Genomic DNA, 16938 nt, shown 5'->3' on the forward strand with positions numbered 1-16938 from the left:
GGGCTTGCAATGAAGAACACCGCAGTGCAGCGTGGCCTTGGTTCAAGGTGGGGGTGCGAGGGGTGGGGGGCAGAGGCGATATTAAACTTAGAGGGCGGCGGGGGGGGAGGGTTACGACACGGTCAATGTTAAACCAACTTTCAAAAACTGATAAACGATAAACAGCCTGTCATGCATGCTACACAATAACCACTAGAGTCGTTATGGAAGAGAATTGTCCGTGTGTATGTTGAATAACTTTTTTCGCACCGTACGTAGCCAACCGTGCTAATTGGAGGTGCCGGGGGGAAGGACTTGATTCGAGCAAAGCCTCATTCTGCCGTTGAGACCCTGCGGGTCTAAAGCGGTGCATGAGGTTTTGCTTGAGTTGAATCAATGCTGCTGAAGTGATGCTCTCCTTAGAAAGCCGTGGGAAAGTTCGGTTGCGGAAAAAAAAATGTCGTGGAGAGAGACAGATACATGGTGAGATGCATGTTGTCTGCATACCGACAACGTGTCACTCACGATGCGTTCAGCTGTACCTCTCGCCACCTGTGCATGCGAGGGAACACGCCTGTCGCGTGATTGCTACGAAAAAGCGGCATTTGTAGCCCGTGGCCACACCGCGGGAAGGGGAGCAGAGTCGGGGATGCAATGCGTGGGGAAAAAGGAGAAAGGAACGGAAGAGAGAGAGGAGAGAAGAAGGAATGGGACGCGAGAGAAAGAGGATGGGAAAGGAACGGAGAAAGGGGAGCAGAGAGTGAGGAGAGATGAGGAGAGGCAGGAGGGGGAGGCTGCATCAGGGCCTCGACGCTGCTGCTGCTGCTGCATGGAGGAGGAGGAGGAGGAGCGGCGTCTGTTTTCACAGCTGGCGACTGGGAGTGCGGAGGGGTTCAAAGTGGGCGTGGCCACGCGGAAGCCACGTGATGTACGGAAGGCTTGAGCTGATTTAGATACAGATCCAGAGGTAGATATGCCTATGGGTGGCGAGGGGAAGGTTTCAGAGTGGGGGTGGTCACACAGAGGCCACGTAATTTTCGTGAGGCTTGAGCTGATTTATTTAGACATATAGAGGTAGAGAAACTGTATATAGATGAGAGTAAAAAGGGATTCAGAATGGAGGTGGCCACACAGAAGTCACGTGGTGTACGGGAGGCTTGAGCTGATTTGGATATAGAGGCAGAGATACCTATAGATGGGGAGGGGAGGGATGCAGGGTGGGGGTGGCCACGCATAAGTCACGTGATGTACGGGATGCTTCAACTGATTGAGATAGAAATGTGACAAATCGTCACCAACATTTTCTTGACTTGACTCTATAAGAAGTTTGGAAATAATAATAATCATAATAATAACCTTTGTTGTATAAGAGGGGGGGGGGGGAGGGGCGAGGTGGGTTGGGGGGGTCTGACTGTTCAGCAACACTATTACACTACAAGTCGGGACACAACGTAGAAATTTCGTCGTTGGTTGTTGCTCGCTGTGGTGGTTGCTGTCGTTGTTGTTGTTGTTGTCGTGGTGGTGTCATTCACGAGCCACGTGCACGTAGACGGAGCTGAAGCAGCGGCCCGCGCTGTCGCACAGCGGCATCACCAGCGTGTTCACCACCGACGCCCAAAGGGTTCTCACGTTGGGCATGCAGATGAGACAGGTCCGCACGCACGGCATCACGCACCTGCGGGGGGACACGCCAGGTAACAACGCACGCGTCACACAGCCACGTGGGGCCAACACGGCTTAGAGCAGCGCGCTTCACGTGTTTTCACGGGGGGGGAGGAGGGGGGGGGAGCACTTTCGCCGAGAAGACATCATGGGTGTGTGAGAGCTGCTACACATTTGAAACCATTGGAGGTTTTTTTTTGACAGCACAATGATGATGATGGGAGGGGGGTGTTTTCACTCTTTGTGTAATGTCGGGGGGAAGGGGGGCACACGTCAGGGGCCGCACTAAAGGCCACCAGGGACCTCCAGTGGCCCGCGGGCCTTTCAAATGAAGAACACTGGTTTGTAGTGAATAATAATAATATAACAAGTTCAGCTTGCACAATGTGGCACTCGCTCTCTCGACGTGAGAGAGAGAGAGGGAACGACTCAGGTGCGCGAGTAGGAACCACAGGCGAGCGGCATAGGCAGCAGCCAAGCGGCCGGCGCCACCAACAATTCCCCCAAGCTCCGGGGTCCTCTACATATTACGATGTTTTCAGCCGATTCGTGAGTGTGTATATGTGTCGGAGGACACCGGGACACCGGGAGAAAAACCCCGCACGTGTGAATAGGGGCCGAAACACAATCCCATAAGCACGGAGCAGGGAATGCGGCAACTCCTCGACGGCCACGGGAAGGGGAGTTTCACGCGACGAGTGTGGTGGTGGTCCACCAACCCCTCGCTGCTGCCCCCACAGTGCTGGAGTGCAGGCAGCTGCGTGCATAGCGACGAGGCAACTCAGGTGAATTGCCCGAGGGAAAACGCAAGCTACGCGTTGATACAATGCGAGCCGTGTCCTATGTGTGTGTGTGTCTGTGTGTGTGTGTTTGTCTGTCTTTGTCATGGGCCTTTCCTTGGTCGACTCAGCCTCAAATGAGTACCTGGTGCGGTGTGTAAACAACGCCACTGGGGAGACAAAGGCGGTCGGGCGTGGCGTTGGCCATCCACCCCCTCGTGTACCGTTCCGGCCTTCATAGGTGCTCGCTAACAGCACTTGCCCCTACAGTCTGTTAAGGCTATACGGGGGATTTTTGTCTTTGTACGCGTGTGCCCCGTGTGGCTGTGCATTTGTGAAGACTCATTGCGCCCCTTACAAACAACAAGCCAGCATCAGGACTCAAGATAAGTGGAAGATAACACGGAAAATGTTCTATGTATGTTACTTTATTTAGTTTTATTTACAATACAGTATTTTCCTAAAGTGTTACATGCAAATTGCAATATTTATTCTTATTTGTGAGTTTAACAATGCTTTTTGTTAAGCTGTAACATTGCATAGCAGTGATCGTACCGACTTTCGAACCGCACGACTTACGAACGGGCCCAGGAACGAATTGTGTTCGTAAGTCAAGGTCTGCAGGTATATCAATGATATTGCGGGGTCTGGGGGGGGAGGGGATGGTAAGAAGTGGCTGAGTTATAACAGAAAACGTCTTTCAGAAACAAAAATAATTTTCGGCGGAAGGACTCGAAGTTGCGAACCGAACCGGTCTCCCCGAGTAAGCAGAGAGTCCCGGCAGTGTGGGCGCCACGGGAGGGAATGCCCAGCGATCGCTCGCGAGATTCACCTTCGTTGTGGGTGCGAGTCACAGGGACTCCAATCCGTCCCACGCCCTCCGATCCATACCCCTTTTGGCTCGCCATCGAACAAAGACGGTCGCCGCAAGGTGCTGCTTTCAAATGCGCTTCCGCGGCCGTCTGGAACGCTCTCCTCCTTTCGATATTGGGAAGCCTCTGGGAGCTATGCACGTTTAAATGTAGATTGGTAAACGCATTTCTTTAGAGCTTCCTTTTGTGTTTAGTTTGTTGTCCTTCCCCGCAACGGTTGGTTACGTATGGTGCTAAAGCATTTCAACGTAAGGGCCGTCCATATATGACGTCACGCGATTTTGTACGATTTTTTACCCCCCCCCCCTCCCCGCTTCGTCACACGGCGTCACAAAAAGTCACAAAGCTCTGCTTTAAACTATTGTCATTGTAGTGCGTATTTAACGTGGCGCTGCACTCTGCCGTTGCAGGAGAAAACATTGATGAAAAAGTCGATTTAATGAAGTAGAACGCGCGCGCCCTCGCTCACCAGATGTGCACGCAGCTGAGCACGGCGAACACGAGGGCCGAGATGACGGCGAGGGGCACGGCGAAGACGAGCGAGACGACACGGTACGACCAGATGCGCGCCACCTCGAAGAGTGCGTCGCTCCACACCCACACCTTGTCGAAGCTGTGCAGGTCCCGGGGCTCGGCGATGACGTCCTCGAAGCTGATCTAACAACGCCCGCACGTGACCGGATCGTGCGATGCCAACAACAACAACAACAACAAAACAACAACAAACAACCACTCAACAGCTCCGATTGGCACGGTTGGCTACGTAGGGCGCGAAAGAAGTTCAACGAACACGCACACGTATGCACACGTCAACGACGCTGCTTGTGGCCTGCAAACGAAATACAGGCGGTCCCCACTTTTACGACGCAATGCGTTCCTGGATGGCCCGTCGTAAATCGTATCGCTGTATATCAGAGGCCGCATGTATGTACAGTATATGTATACACACAGTATATATATATGTACACACGAGGGTCGCCCAGAAAGTAATGTCCCACACTTTATTTTTCTCGGCCAAAAGGTATGGGAAAAAAGTGAAACGTGCCCATAGAATCAGACAGATGTATTGGTCACATGTGCCCTTTCACCCCCAAATGTCTTTATGCCATCGAGAAACCACAACATGTATTCCTTGCCAGTGGGGCATTACCTTGGCGACCCTCGTACATAAAATCAGGCGACGTTACGGGCAGCTATGGGCATTTTTTCATAGCACGTGCAGAAGAAGGGCCATTGCCCGAAACGTCGACCATTAATTGGCAATTAATGCCGCTACTTTCCAAGCAACAACCCTGATGGTGAAGCTTGGAGAGCCACGAACGAACTCCTCGTGAAACGACTGGAGGCAGGAGATCCCCCGGCCGAGATTTTCCGTGAATGCTCATGGACCACAGCCCCTGAACCACATCACCCGCACGCGAACCATGGCTTCTAGATTTGAAGCTTTCGTGACTCCAAGGATTCATACTCTTAGGTTTTTTCGGTAAAGTCACATAGGTAAAAATAAATAATACAAATAATATTAATAATATAAATAAAATAATAAATCACGACTTTTCGGAGGCAGCACAAGTCTCCGTCATCAGGTGGGACCGTAAATTTAGCTGTGACGGTCACACCTGATGACGGAGACTGTTGCCTCCGAAACGTCGTGATTCATGATTTTATTTATATTATTATTTCTGTTATTTTTATTATATATTTTTACCTACGTGACTTTACCGAAAAAACCTAAGAGTACGAACCATGGCCTCGGAAGATGCAGATCTTGATGATGATGATAATCCACAAATGGAAAGTTAAACATATTTAGGCAGTGTGTGAAATGCAGGCGGTCCCCAGTTTTTTATAATTACTTTTTGTGTTTAGTTTGTTGATCTCCCCTCGCACCTCCGATTAGCACGGTTGGCTACGTAGGGTGCGATAGAAGTTCAACACACATAGATACACACACTATACAACCCAGAACAGCACCATGGACCTCGTAATGCAGACTCAATGTGCCCCGATTCACAAATACGAAGGAGGAGGCATCGTTACAGCGATTATGCACCACGCCTGCTCCTCTTGACTCAATAATCCGGCTCATCATCCACCTCAGTGATCGGTGGGGAGCACGCGTGTCATTAAACTTGGAGGCAGGGAGGGAGGGCCGCGTAGAATACAGAACGCAGGCATGTTAAGAGATATGTTTTTTTATGTTCAAGATGAATCAAATGTTTACTTGGACAGGAACACGTCGCGAGAAGGGATCGTGGCCCAGTGGTGGAGGGAGTGGCAATGAAAGTAAGGAACAACCTCCCCCCGTCCCCAGCCTCCCCCCGGCAGAAGGACGTACACAGCGGAGACGGAGTAGATGAAATCATCCCTTGACCTCCACTCTGCCGAATTATCTTCGAGCGCGTCGTTTGCCAGACCGTGCGAGCGACGTCGACGGCTTGGGGAAGCTTTCACCCAGCGAGGGGAAAGTCCACGGCTGCCGATGCTGCTGCTGCTGCTGTTGCTGCTGCTGCCGCTGTTGTTGATGCGGATGATGCATTGATGCTATGGAAGCTCCTTAATGGGGGGCAGCCCGTGATCACGCGTCATAGGAAAGATAAAAGACTAAGAGGAAAGCGCATCTGTCTGATCGGTGGCGGGAGACTGTAAACCCTAAAAATACACGTGCTTGTGTGCGAGATGTATTCATCCCGGGTGTCAGGTTCTCGCCCTGCGCTGCCTGTCCCTGAGCCGTCACCCGTTCTGTGGGCAACGCTCCAACCCTCTCCCGGCCTCCTATATCGAATCCTCCATCTCCTGCCGTCCCTCCAACCCCACCGAGGAGAACGGCGGCTGTTTAAATTACTGCTGCAGGACAGAGTTCGGTGAACGGCTCTGCACTTCGCGTGATGCATCGGAATTGAGTTGCTTCGATGGTCCCTTGCGTTAAATATCTCGAAGTGAGATTTTCCAGGAAAGCCTCACTAAGTCTGAAGAGTCTGTACTCGGGAGCGTCCTGTACCGCAATGTTTGGCCAATTCCATTAAACCCATTTCCGAAACTGAATTTTCATCAGGCCCCATGGTGTAACAAAAATGCAGTCGCCAGCTGTTATCATCGACTCTCTCTCTCCTGGCCATCTCTATATATGTGGTATGAAGAAGTGGCATTTCCAGAAACGTTGCGTATAATTACACGAAGATTGATTATAATCAATTATTATAATCAATCTTCTTTTTAGGCCACAGTGTTATTAACGAATGTGTCGTTGTTATTGTTGTTAATTGTGCTTGTGCACCACTGCCAAAGCAGCAGCGACGCCGCGAATCGGCCTCAACAATTGGCCAAGCTCTGTTGGTCCTCTATATATTAAGGTGTTAATTAACGAGTGCTTACATGTGGGAGGAAACTGGAGCACCCATAAAAAAAAATAAACACGCGCGTGCGAAGGGGCAACACCCTATCCCATACAAGCTTAACGGGTGGAGTCCACATTTGCTGTACTGCCGCACCCTGGCGAGCCAGGGTACGGCACCTTATCGAAACCACTGGAGCAATGCACTTTTAAATCTAGATTGAAAAACAAATCTTTAGAATTGCTTTTTGCGTTTAGTTTGTTACCCCCCCCCACCCAGCACCTCCGATGAGCGTGGTTGGCTACATACGGTGCGAAAGAAGTTCAACGCAGTACACATGTACAAAGGAGTTTCGCAACATTTGCGTGCGGCCCACAAAGATGCACGTGCACGTGGAAACTGGTCTCACGGCTCCATTTCCCTGGGTGGTCGTACCCTTCCCTCGAGTGTGCTCTCTCCTTTGACTGCCTCTCCATCGTCGGTCTCGACCGCCTGCAATCACCCCTTGCGGAGACGCGTCCCGCTCAAAGGCCGCATAATTTTTGTTCGTTTATTTCTTTTTTTAGTGGTCACTGCAAACACCTGAAAACATCTGATGTCTGTAGAGTGGTTTCAATCAAAGTACCCTCTCTCGGTTGTCGACATTTTTCTCGACCTATTGATTGGTTGGCTCAGATAAAACGACCACAATGCAGTTCCTCTGCACTAGTGGTGTTGCGGAATAAGTAATGATGACTGAGTTTTTTTTTAGATCCAATGCACATCCTTGAGTGTTGTTAAATATATTCGTTTTCCGGCCTGCACTTTTTTTTTCTCGTCAATTACAGGTCACCTCCATATAATAATAATGATTCTAGATAATAATTATATTCATTATTAAAGCCTCACTGGGTCTCAGGACTCTTTGTTTAGGAGGGTCCTACCAAGTATGCGCAGTAGGGGCCGATGTTGCTCTGTTTAATCCCAATTGAGTAGTTTGCAGGTACGTTTTCAGCATTGTGGATGTATGTGGTGGGGTTTAAGTTTTTTTTGCGATGGGAGGAAACTGGCAAACCCCGAGGAAACCCATGCAGAGCACGGGGAAAACATACCAACTCCACACGTAGTCGCCCGTGTCGCTTGGAATCGAACCTGGGCCTTTCTTGCTGTGAGGCACGTGTCTTTACCGCTGGTTGACCAATTTAACTCATGAGCGTTTTTGGCATCTTCTTGGTTCTTTCGGTAAAGTCACGTAGAAGGAAAATAATAAAAATAAAACATAATAAAATAATTCTCACGACGTTTCGGCCACAACGCAAGCAGCCGTCTTCAGGTGGAGAACAGGTCTGTCGAGAAGGCAGAGTCTGAATGGCACGTCCCAGGCTCCAAGCCTCCACCTGAAGACGGCTGCTTGCGTTGTGGCCGAAACGTCGTGATAATTATTTTATTATGTTTTATTTTTATTATTTTCCTTCTACGTGACTTTACCGAAAGAACCAAGAAGATGAATCCTTGCAGTCACTAACATGTTTTTGGCATGTTTTTTAAAAACTGGAGAACCAAAAAGAAAAACCCACGCATTGGAGGTGACGACACCCAAAGCTCTACGTGACGAATTCCAGTATGTGCGTGTGTTATGCGTCTGTATGTATCGATATGCGTGTGAAGTCACGTGTGTATCTGGAGCGGTAGCGGAGCGGACAGCGCGCTGTGCTGCCAACCTGACGACCCAAGTTCACTTTACCGCTCACTGTCATCACCAGTGGCGATTATCTGAATCAGTCCTGGGCCTCCCGTTGGAGTACCTGGTGCAGTTTTAAAAACATCACCACTGTTGTCCACCCACCCCCTCGTGTGTGCCGTGCCGGCCTACTAGCAGCATTTGCCCCAAAACAATGTGTTGAAAAGACTATACGTATACGTGTGCACGTGACACTTTTCACAGGCCACTTGTGTATATATGTATCTGTACGTATGCATTGGTATGTGTGCATTTGCATGTATTTTATATGTGCGCATGCATGCGTCTCTACGGCACCCCTTAGGTCGACAGCCTCTGATGAGTACCTGGTGCGGTGTGTAAACATCGCTGCTGGTCATGCGCGGTGCTGTCCACCCCTGAGCATACCGTGCGGGCCTTCGCATGTGCTCGCTAACAGCACTTTCCCCAACAGTCTGTTAAGGCCATACGAGGGGGTGAGGGTGATTTTTCTTGTACGACGTAGACGCACCTTCAGGTGTTCGTTGACGTTCTTGGGGTCCCTCGTCTTGACGGTTTCCTCGAGGGACCCGTCGCCGCTGGACTGGAGGTCTTCGCTCGACTCGACTCCAATCTCAGTCTCCTTGGCTCCCGCCTCGTCCATCATCGCGGCGAGCGCAAACGGCATGTGAGTCTCGCGCGCAACGCTCACTCGCAGGGCGTGCAAGCGAGCGCTTCTCGGGTGTTCACAAAACAACAACAGCAACAAAGCCACAGACAACGCAGAATAGGACGCGAACGTGCGCTCTCCAACGCCGTGTCTGCGCCCTCGAGCGACTGTGTGAGAGATTATCGAGAGATGTTGGCCCTTGACTGCTGCGGCTGCTCCCCGTTGTGTTAGGCAAGAGAGAATGACACGGGCTGTGTCTGTGTGTGTCTGGGCTGTGGGATCACAGCTCCTGACTGCCTCGGTCGCCCCCCATCTCCTTTCCCTCCCCCTTCTTCCCTCCTACTTACCACCCCCCCCCCCATGCCCCCCCCCCCACCGCCCACCCCTAGTGCCCCCCCCCCCCCAAACGGGCACCCTGCCTTCTGCGATGCTGCTGGTATTTTTGGGAGCCAGCATCAGCCGCATGCCGGCTTCTCCAGGAGCCGAGATGAATTCCCACCGAGGGAGGCTAAATTTACATCCCTCCCGCGTGCGTGCGCGCGTGGGCCTGGGTATTAAAGTGTCCGGGCGTGTGGGCCTGGGTATTAAAGTGTCCGCGCGTGTGGGCCTGGGTATTAAAGTGTCCGCGCGTGTGGGCCTGGGTATTAAAGTGTCCGGGCGTGTGGGCCTGGGTATTAAAGTGTCCGGGCGTGTGGGCCTGGGTATTAAAGTGTCCGCGCGCGTGGGCCTGGGTATTAAAGTGTCTGCGCGTGTGGGCCTGGGTATTAAAGTGTCCGCGCGTGTGGGCCTGGGTATTAAAGTGTCCGCGCGTGTGGGCCTGGGTATTAAAGTGTCCGCGCGTGTGGGCCTGGGTATTAAAGTGTCCGCGCGTGTGGGCCTGGGTATTAAAGTGTCCGCGCGTGTGGGCCTGGGTATTAAAGTGTCCGCGCGTGTGGGCCTGGGTATTAAAGTGTCCGCGCGCGTGGGCCTGGGTATTAAAGTGTCCGGGCGTGTGGGCCTGGGTATTAAAGTGTCCGGGCGTGTGGGCCTGGGTATTAAAGTGTCCGCGCGCGTGGGCCTGGGTATTAAAGTGTCCGCGCGTGTGGGCCTGGGTATTAAAGTGTCCGCGCGCGTGGGCCTGGGTATTAAAGTGTCCGCGCGTGTGGGCCTGGGTATTAAAGTGTCCGCGCGTGTGGGCCTGGGTATTAAAGTGTCCGCGCGTGTGGGCCTGGGTATTAAAGTGTCCGCGCGCGTGGGCCTGGGTATTAAAGTGTCCGCGCGTGTGGGCCTGGGTATTAAAGTGTCCGCGCGTGTGGGCCTGGGTATTAAAGTGTCCGCGCGCGTGGGCCTGGGTATTAAAGTGTCCGCGCGTGTGGGCCTGGGTATTAAAGTGTCCGCGCGCGTGGGCCTGGGTATTAAAGTGTCCGCGCGCGTGGGCCTGGGTATTAAAGTGTCCGCGCGCGTGGGCCTGGGTATTAAAGTGTCCGCGCGCGTGGGCCTGGGTATTAAAGTGTCCGCGCGCGTGGGCCTGGGTATTAAAGTGTCCGCGCGCGTGGGCCTGGGTATTAAAGTGTCCGCGCGCGTGGGCCTGGGTATTAAAGTGTCCGCGCGTGTGGGCCTGGGTATTAAAGTGTCCGCGCGCGTGGGCCTGGGTATTAAAGTGTCCACGCGCGTGGGCCTGGGTATTAAAGTGTCCGCGCGTGTGGGCCTGGGTATTAAAGTGTCCGCGCGTGTGGGCCTGGGTATTAAAGTGTCCGCGCGTGTGGGCCTGGGTATTAAAGTGTCCGCGCGTGTGGGCCTGGGTATTAAAAGTGTCCGCGCGCGTGGGCCTGGGTATTAAAGTGTCCGCGCGTGTGGGCCTGGGTATTAAAGTGTCCGCGCGCGTGGGCCTGGGTATTAAAGTGTCCGCGCGTGTGGGCCTGGGTATTAAAGTGTCCGCGCGTGTGGGCCTGGGTATTAAAGTGTCCGCGCGTGTGGGTATCTGGGGGAGCCTCACTGAGCACCCGGTGCGGTGCGTAAAAACATCGCCACTGGGGAGACAAAGGCGGAAAGTTTCTCGAACTACGTGGTCAAAGCGGATATTGAATGAATGCAGGTGGCGTAGGACATCCCTGTCGCACTCCCAACGTGAACAGGGGGGGGGGGGCGAAATGGCTGTGACTCCCGGCCACGCAGCTTTAGGCGGGCGCGTGCCCACCGCCAACCTTGATATCGCGATAATCGTCACATTGTGAAAACTGACATCGTATCGTGACAAATGACACCGGGGCAAACCCTAGCCGTGATCAGCGTGATGTCATTTACACCCCCCCCCCCCATCACCACCAATCGCCCAATGGGTTCGTGTGCACAGACGTGGGGGTGCATTGGCAGATGCAGGCGACACGGTGAGACCCTTCATCCAGCAGTGGTCTAACCAAAGCTGCCACTACCGCTGAAAATCCATGATGATGATGACTTGTCAAATGGGTGTCCCTGCCCATGTATGCAGTTGTCTCGCACATCACACACGTGTTGCCAATGCTGAGTGGCCCGACTTGCTGTATGGAGCCACCCACCCACACGGTCCTTCTCGTGTCCCGCTGCTGACAAACGCATTCCACAAAGCGGGGGGGGGGGGGGGTGACGGGGGGCGGGGGCAAGGCTTAGCCACACAATTGCAGAGGAGACGCTGCCCTCACCCAGCAGCGGACTGGGCGTTTTGTTGGTGTTGGCATGATGACCTCTCGTGAGATGAATGCTATGGTGGAACCCTCCTGTCACAATCGATGTTTCCTACCGCACTCCCCCCCCGCCACCCCCACCACACGCTTCGGAGCACCGAGCCTGGCCCCTCCGAGTTCACTGAGTCCGGGCGCAGTTGCACCGCCTACACACTTTAATAGCGATGTCACGGGGGGGGCGGGGCAAGTCTAATAGAGACGCCACTGAAGGATGACTACCCTCAACACATTCGTCAAGAACACTCAGGGCTGAAGATGAAAACAAAAAACAATAACAGTTGTGAACATAAATAATAGGCGACGTTTCGGGAAATAGTCCTTCTTCATATCACACTTCACGTGCTGAGAAATATTTTTATTTTACACGTGGAGAGGCGGACATGGGACGGAGACGTTGTCTGGGTGTTGAAGCAATAATCTACGCGCTCCACAATGACATCGAATGATTGCTTTGGGTTCCAACAAACTCACTATTTTGGCACTCCAGGGCCCTGTAGCTGTATTGGGTAGAGCGCGAGGTGGCTTCCCTTAAACCCTGCAGGGTTTCCCAAACTCCAGTCCGCGCTTCAAGGCCAACTAAAGATCCTTGGGCCCTGTCTCGGGGTGAAGCAGAGAAAGCTGCTAAAGGCTGTGCGGCATGGCGTGGGCTTGTTGCGGCCTTATCCTCCACAGGGAGCGAAGATTGTCTGAATCGGTTATGGCCTCGCCGAGGTCGATCACTGTTACATTGTTTTTATAGCTTCATTTTGGTGATTTTGAAAAGTTTTGGTTTAGCCATGTTTGTTTGTTGTAGTACAGAGTTAGACTGATGGCTTTAATCTAAATTGTCTTATGGTTGTTATTGTTTGACTTGCATCCCACTGGGATGTTTGCACACAGCGTTGATATACGGTGCTTTTTCTGGAAGACTTGCTGTTTTTTCCTGGATTTTTCTGTTGCGTGTAGTCACTTTAAGATGTTTCTTGTTCATGTTTTTGTTTGTTGCGGTCGCACCAGAGTCAAGAGCCGCATGGCTCACATGGTTATATACCTGATAAATGAAAACTTAAATTAAAGAGGAGGAAGAGAAGTCCGCGTTTACAAACGCGCCCGATGGTCCTTAAACACCTCCCAAGCAATTCACTGCTTGCGGACAAATATTCACCCCCTCCCCCTCTCCCTGTTGTAGCCGATATGGGCTGTTGGAGCAATTATTCTATAATATATTTTTAGTTTACTACAGATGGTATCGGAGTTCAATTTGCAAATGATACACATACTCACAGACACATATCTCCCGTATAGCCTTTAACACATGATGGGGCAAGTGCTGTTCGCGAGCAGTACCTGTGAAGGGTCGGCACGGGTTAGTGGCCAACACCACACCCGGCCGCCTTTGTCTCCCCAGTGGTGATGTTAATACGCCGCACCAGGTCCCTCGTTTAAGGCTGAGTCAAGCTAGTGGAGACCCACGACCGGTTCAGATGATCTTCACTTGTGTTGGCCGTGGCCCGGAATCGAATTCGGGCCGCCGAGTTAGTAGCGCAGCGCGCTCACCGCTACGAGTCATACATACACTCGTAGACATACGCACATACACTCGCAAACGTTTCTTTATCCACAGGGTATTTTGAGTGGCGTAACTTGCTTCGGAGGAGCAGAGTTTGAACTCAGGGTTCGGTCTCTGTTGTTATGGGCTACACTGAGTTTGACATTTTTGTACAGGATGGTCCGGATGTCTTGTGACCCGAATTTAATTCTGGAAAAGTTATTTTTCTTTGTCAAAGAAAGGGTTAATTAAAAACAGAAGTTAATATGTAAAGGAAAACAATGTTGCGGGTCAAATCATTGGGTGGGGGGTCACATGGTATCTGGACCACCCTGTACAAAGCGACTACAGTGCAGTGTTAGGCCACAGTGCCACCTTGCGTTTGAGAGAAAAAAATATATATCCAGGCACAAGATGTACGGATGGCCGAGGAAGCTCCTGGAGTCATGTCAAAACCAACCGCAACCAGCACAGACTCCGAGTTTGAATCCGTTCACCCGAATAATAAATGTTTGCACATCGTGTGTTTGCTGTCCTATGCTTGCGTATGGCAGCAATCTGGTCCAGGCGCTCAATGCCACCGTCGACGTTTGCTGCTGGCCACGATGAGAGGGCCTTCGGGAAATGAGAATTTTACTTAATTTTGCAATTCCTCCTCCGTTGAAGGAGTGCAGGCTCCAGTGATTTAACTATATGGATCCATAGTTTTTTGTGGCAAGGTCACAATTTGCACTGTGGCTTGTCGTCTATGGGTCTCAATGTATCGGTATGAGTATCTGTATATGTGTGTTCCTATGGATTTACTAGATGGTTCTAGATTTGAAGCTTTCGTGACTGCAAGGATTCATATTCTTAGGTTTTTTCTAAGCTTGTGTTGCCTCCGAAACGTCGTGATTTTTATTTTATTTTTTTATTTTACTTTTATTAATTTTAAATTTTTACCTACGTGACTTTACTAGATGGGTCCAAAGTTTGGATTGCATAGCCGCAATCACACTACTGTGGATTGTCTTTAACAAATCTCTGTGGGTCTCTATGCATCTCGATGAATCTCTACGTGTCTAATATGTGTCTCTATGGGGTTTACTAGATGGGTCCATAGTTTGGATTGCATAGCCGCAATCACACTACCGTGGATTGTCTTTAACGAATCTCTGTGGGTCTCTATGCATCTCTACGAGTCTCTACGAGTCTAATATGTGTCTCCTATATAGGTCCATAGTTTGGATTGCATAGCTGCAATCACACTACCGTGGATTGTCTTTAACGAATCTCTGTGGGTCTCTATGCGTCTCTATGCGTCTTTATGCGTCTCTACGAGTCTCTACGTGTCTAATATGTGTCTCTATCAGTTGACTATATGGTTCCAAAGTTTGGGTTGCATGGGCACAATCGCACTCCTGTGGCTCGTCTTCAAATTTCCATTCACGAGGGAGATGTGCTCCGTGCATCGGCCTGCTGTTGATGTCCCTGTGTATTTGCTAATTGCCCTGCCAATCATCATAATCACTTACGCTACAATTTTGGCACGGCACATTTCTCTTAAAAAAGCCCCGCGGCGCCCATATGCATGGGGGTTTTTACGGAAAGAAATCGAGGAAGCGCGTAATCCGATGTGTTTTCCACAGCCATCTCCATGATGTTGAGTTAAACATTATTCAAATTCACAATTCCCATGGCAACTGTGACCTACAATGCACGTGGTCAGTAATCCAGGGGCTGCGTGGAGGCAGCGGCGATGGTTGGCGGATCGCCGCGCACAATGTTGCGAGACTCGCTGCGTTCCCGTGGACGTTGAGGATGAGCCTCGAACCCGTGCATGGTTCGCTGGGAGAAGGCGGCACAGCAAAGTGCAGACGAATATCATCCTGCCGCGTCTGTATGGGATACGAAACTTACACAATTTTTTTTATTTGAGAAGGGAGGATACGGTGTTGCTTGTCCCTTCGCACGCGTGGGTTTCCTCCGGGTACTGTGGTTTGCTCCCACGTGTGTTGTAATTTAAAAAAAACCTCATTAATTGGCTGAATGCATCTTGATATGTATAGGACCGCAGAGCGTGGAAAATTGTTGGTAGCACCGGCTCAACGCCTGACTGCTGCTGCATTACAGCTCGTCTGTGATTCCTCAGTGATTGTGAGAGATGCAATGCGATTGTGAGAGACGCAATGCGATTGTGAGAGACGCAATGCGATCGTGAGAGATGCAATGCGATTGTGAGAGACGCAATGCGATCCTGAGAGATGCAAGATATTATACTGGTAGGAACCTCCTGGTTCCACCAGCCCACAGGAGATGATTGTGTCCGTCCGTCGTGCATCCAAAAATGGGAGGGGTGGGGCTGGGTGGAGAGGGGAGGGTGGGGAGGGGCTGGGTGGGGAGGGTGGGGCTGGGTGGGGGGTGTGAGGGGTGGGGCTGGGTGGGGAGGGGCTGGTCACCCCGTGGTGCCCTTATAAAACTCAACGTTTAACCTACTCACGCCGGCTTGTGCCCGCCCTCACAGTCGGACATATTTGCGGAATACACCACGCCGCCGTTGACCCTGGCCATTGACCGAGCAACCCAACGTTCCCACCAGCTCTCTCCGCAGGAATGTGTTAATGGGAGAGATACAATGTTTTACGAACGACGACAACGCGACATACAGTATACAACTAAACTGTAAACATCGCATGCCAATGGCATAGCCTTAATCATAATCGGTGCATTCACTGGTGAAATAGTAAAAAAAAAATAGTTTTCCTTCAAAGACACTCTCCAGTAGATGGCGATGTCTCCCTCTGCATTCAGAAATTGGAAAATCAGAATCCGCCCACTCTCGATCGGTTAGGAATGTGGCATGCGCTCAGATTTATTACATTCATATTGGACTTACGAGGCTGGGATATGCTTTTAAGCCTGATTCATAGTTTAAAGGAATGTTCTCTAAATGGTGCCAGACATTTTAAAAAGCGCACCTACACAGGCTGGTGCAGTGGCGAGTGGCGCGCTGCACTTCGAACCCGATTCCCGCTCACGACCACCACCAGCGACGATTAATGTAAACCGGTGCTGGGCCTCTCCTAGGTCGACTCGGCCTCAAACGAGTGCCTGGTGCCGTGTGCAAACATCGTCACTAGGGAGACAAAGGTGGGCGGGCGTTGCGCCGGACAACAACCCCCAAATGTTCCGCGCCAGCCTTCATAGGCGCTCGCAAACGGAACTTGCCACGTGAGACGTGACGATTAGAACGATACCCTCCCTCCTCTCCAGTGATGCGCCTTTGAAAAAGAGACTCACAGCTCACCGGATTTCTGCCAGATAAATACAGATTCTGATTCTCAAATATTCAGATTCTGCCCTGCAGTGCAACACAACGTGGATTTAGAGGGCAGTGGGGGCAGCGGAGGGACAATGAGCGAATTCCCACTGGTCCCAAATTGACTGGAGGCTTCGACAGAAAGCCCTGGTTGCGAGAGTGGAGAGTGTGTGGAGGGGGAGTAGAGTGAGACGAGAGGGGAGAGGTAGGAGAGTGCGTGGAGGGGAGTGGAGATGAGAGGGGAGAGGTAGGAGAGTGCGTGGAGGGGAGTAGAGTGAGACGAGAGGGGAGAGGTAGGAGAGTGCGTGGAGGGGAGTGGAGATGAGAGGGGAGAGGCAGGAGAGTGCGTGGAGGGGAGTAGAGTGAGACGAGAGGGGAGAGGTAGGAGAGTGCGTGGAGGGGAGTGGAGATGAGAGGGGAGAGGTAGGAGAGTGC

The 16938-nt window shown here is 51.5% G+C and overlaps 1 protein-coding gene across 1 annotated transcript; it reads right to left on the reverse strand.

Moving 5' to 3' along the window:
• Positions 1-1437: 1437 nt before the first annotated feature.
• On the reverse strand, positions 1438-9287 carry CAV2 (caveolin 2). Its single transcript, XM_078609603.1, has 3 exons — positions 8838-9287; positions 3762-3949; positions 1438-1654 (listed from the first exon to the last, which is right to left on the reverse strand). The coding sequence occupies exons 1-3, from the start codon at positions 8991-8993 to the stop codon at positions 1504-1506; spliced, it is 495 nt and encodes a 164-aa protein (XP_078465729.1). The 5' UTR covers positions 8994-9287; the 3' UTR covers positions 1438-1503.
• Positions 9288-16938: the final 7651 nt, after the last annotated feature.

Source organism: Lampetra planeri, chromosome 32, assembly GCF_965212315.1.
Source record: "Lampetra planeri chromosome 32, kcLamPlan1.2.h2, whole genome shotgun sequence".
NCBI lineage: Eukaryota > Metazoa > Chordata > Hyperoartia > Petromyzontiformes > Petromyzontidae > Lampetra > Lampetra planeri.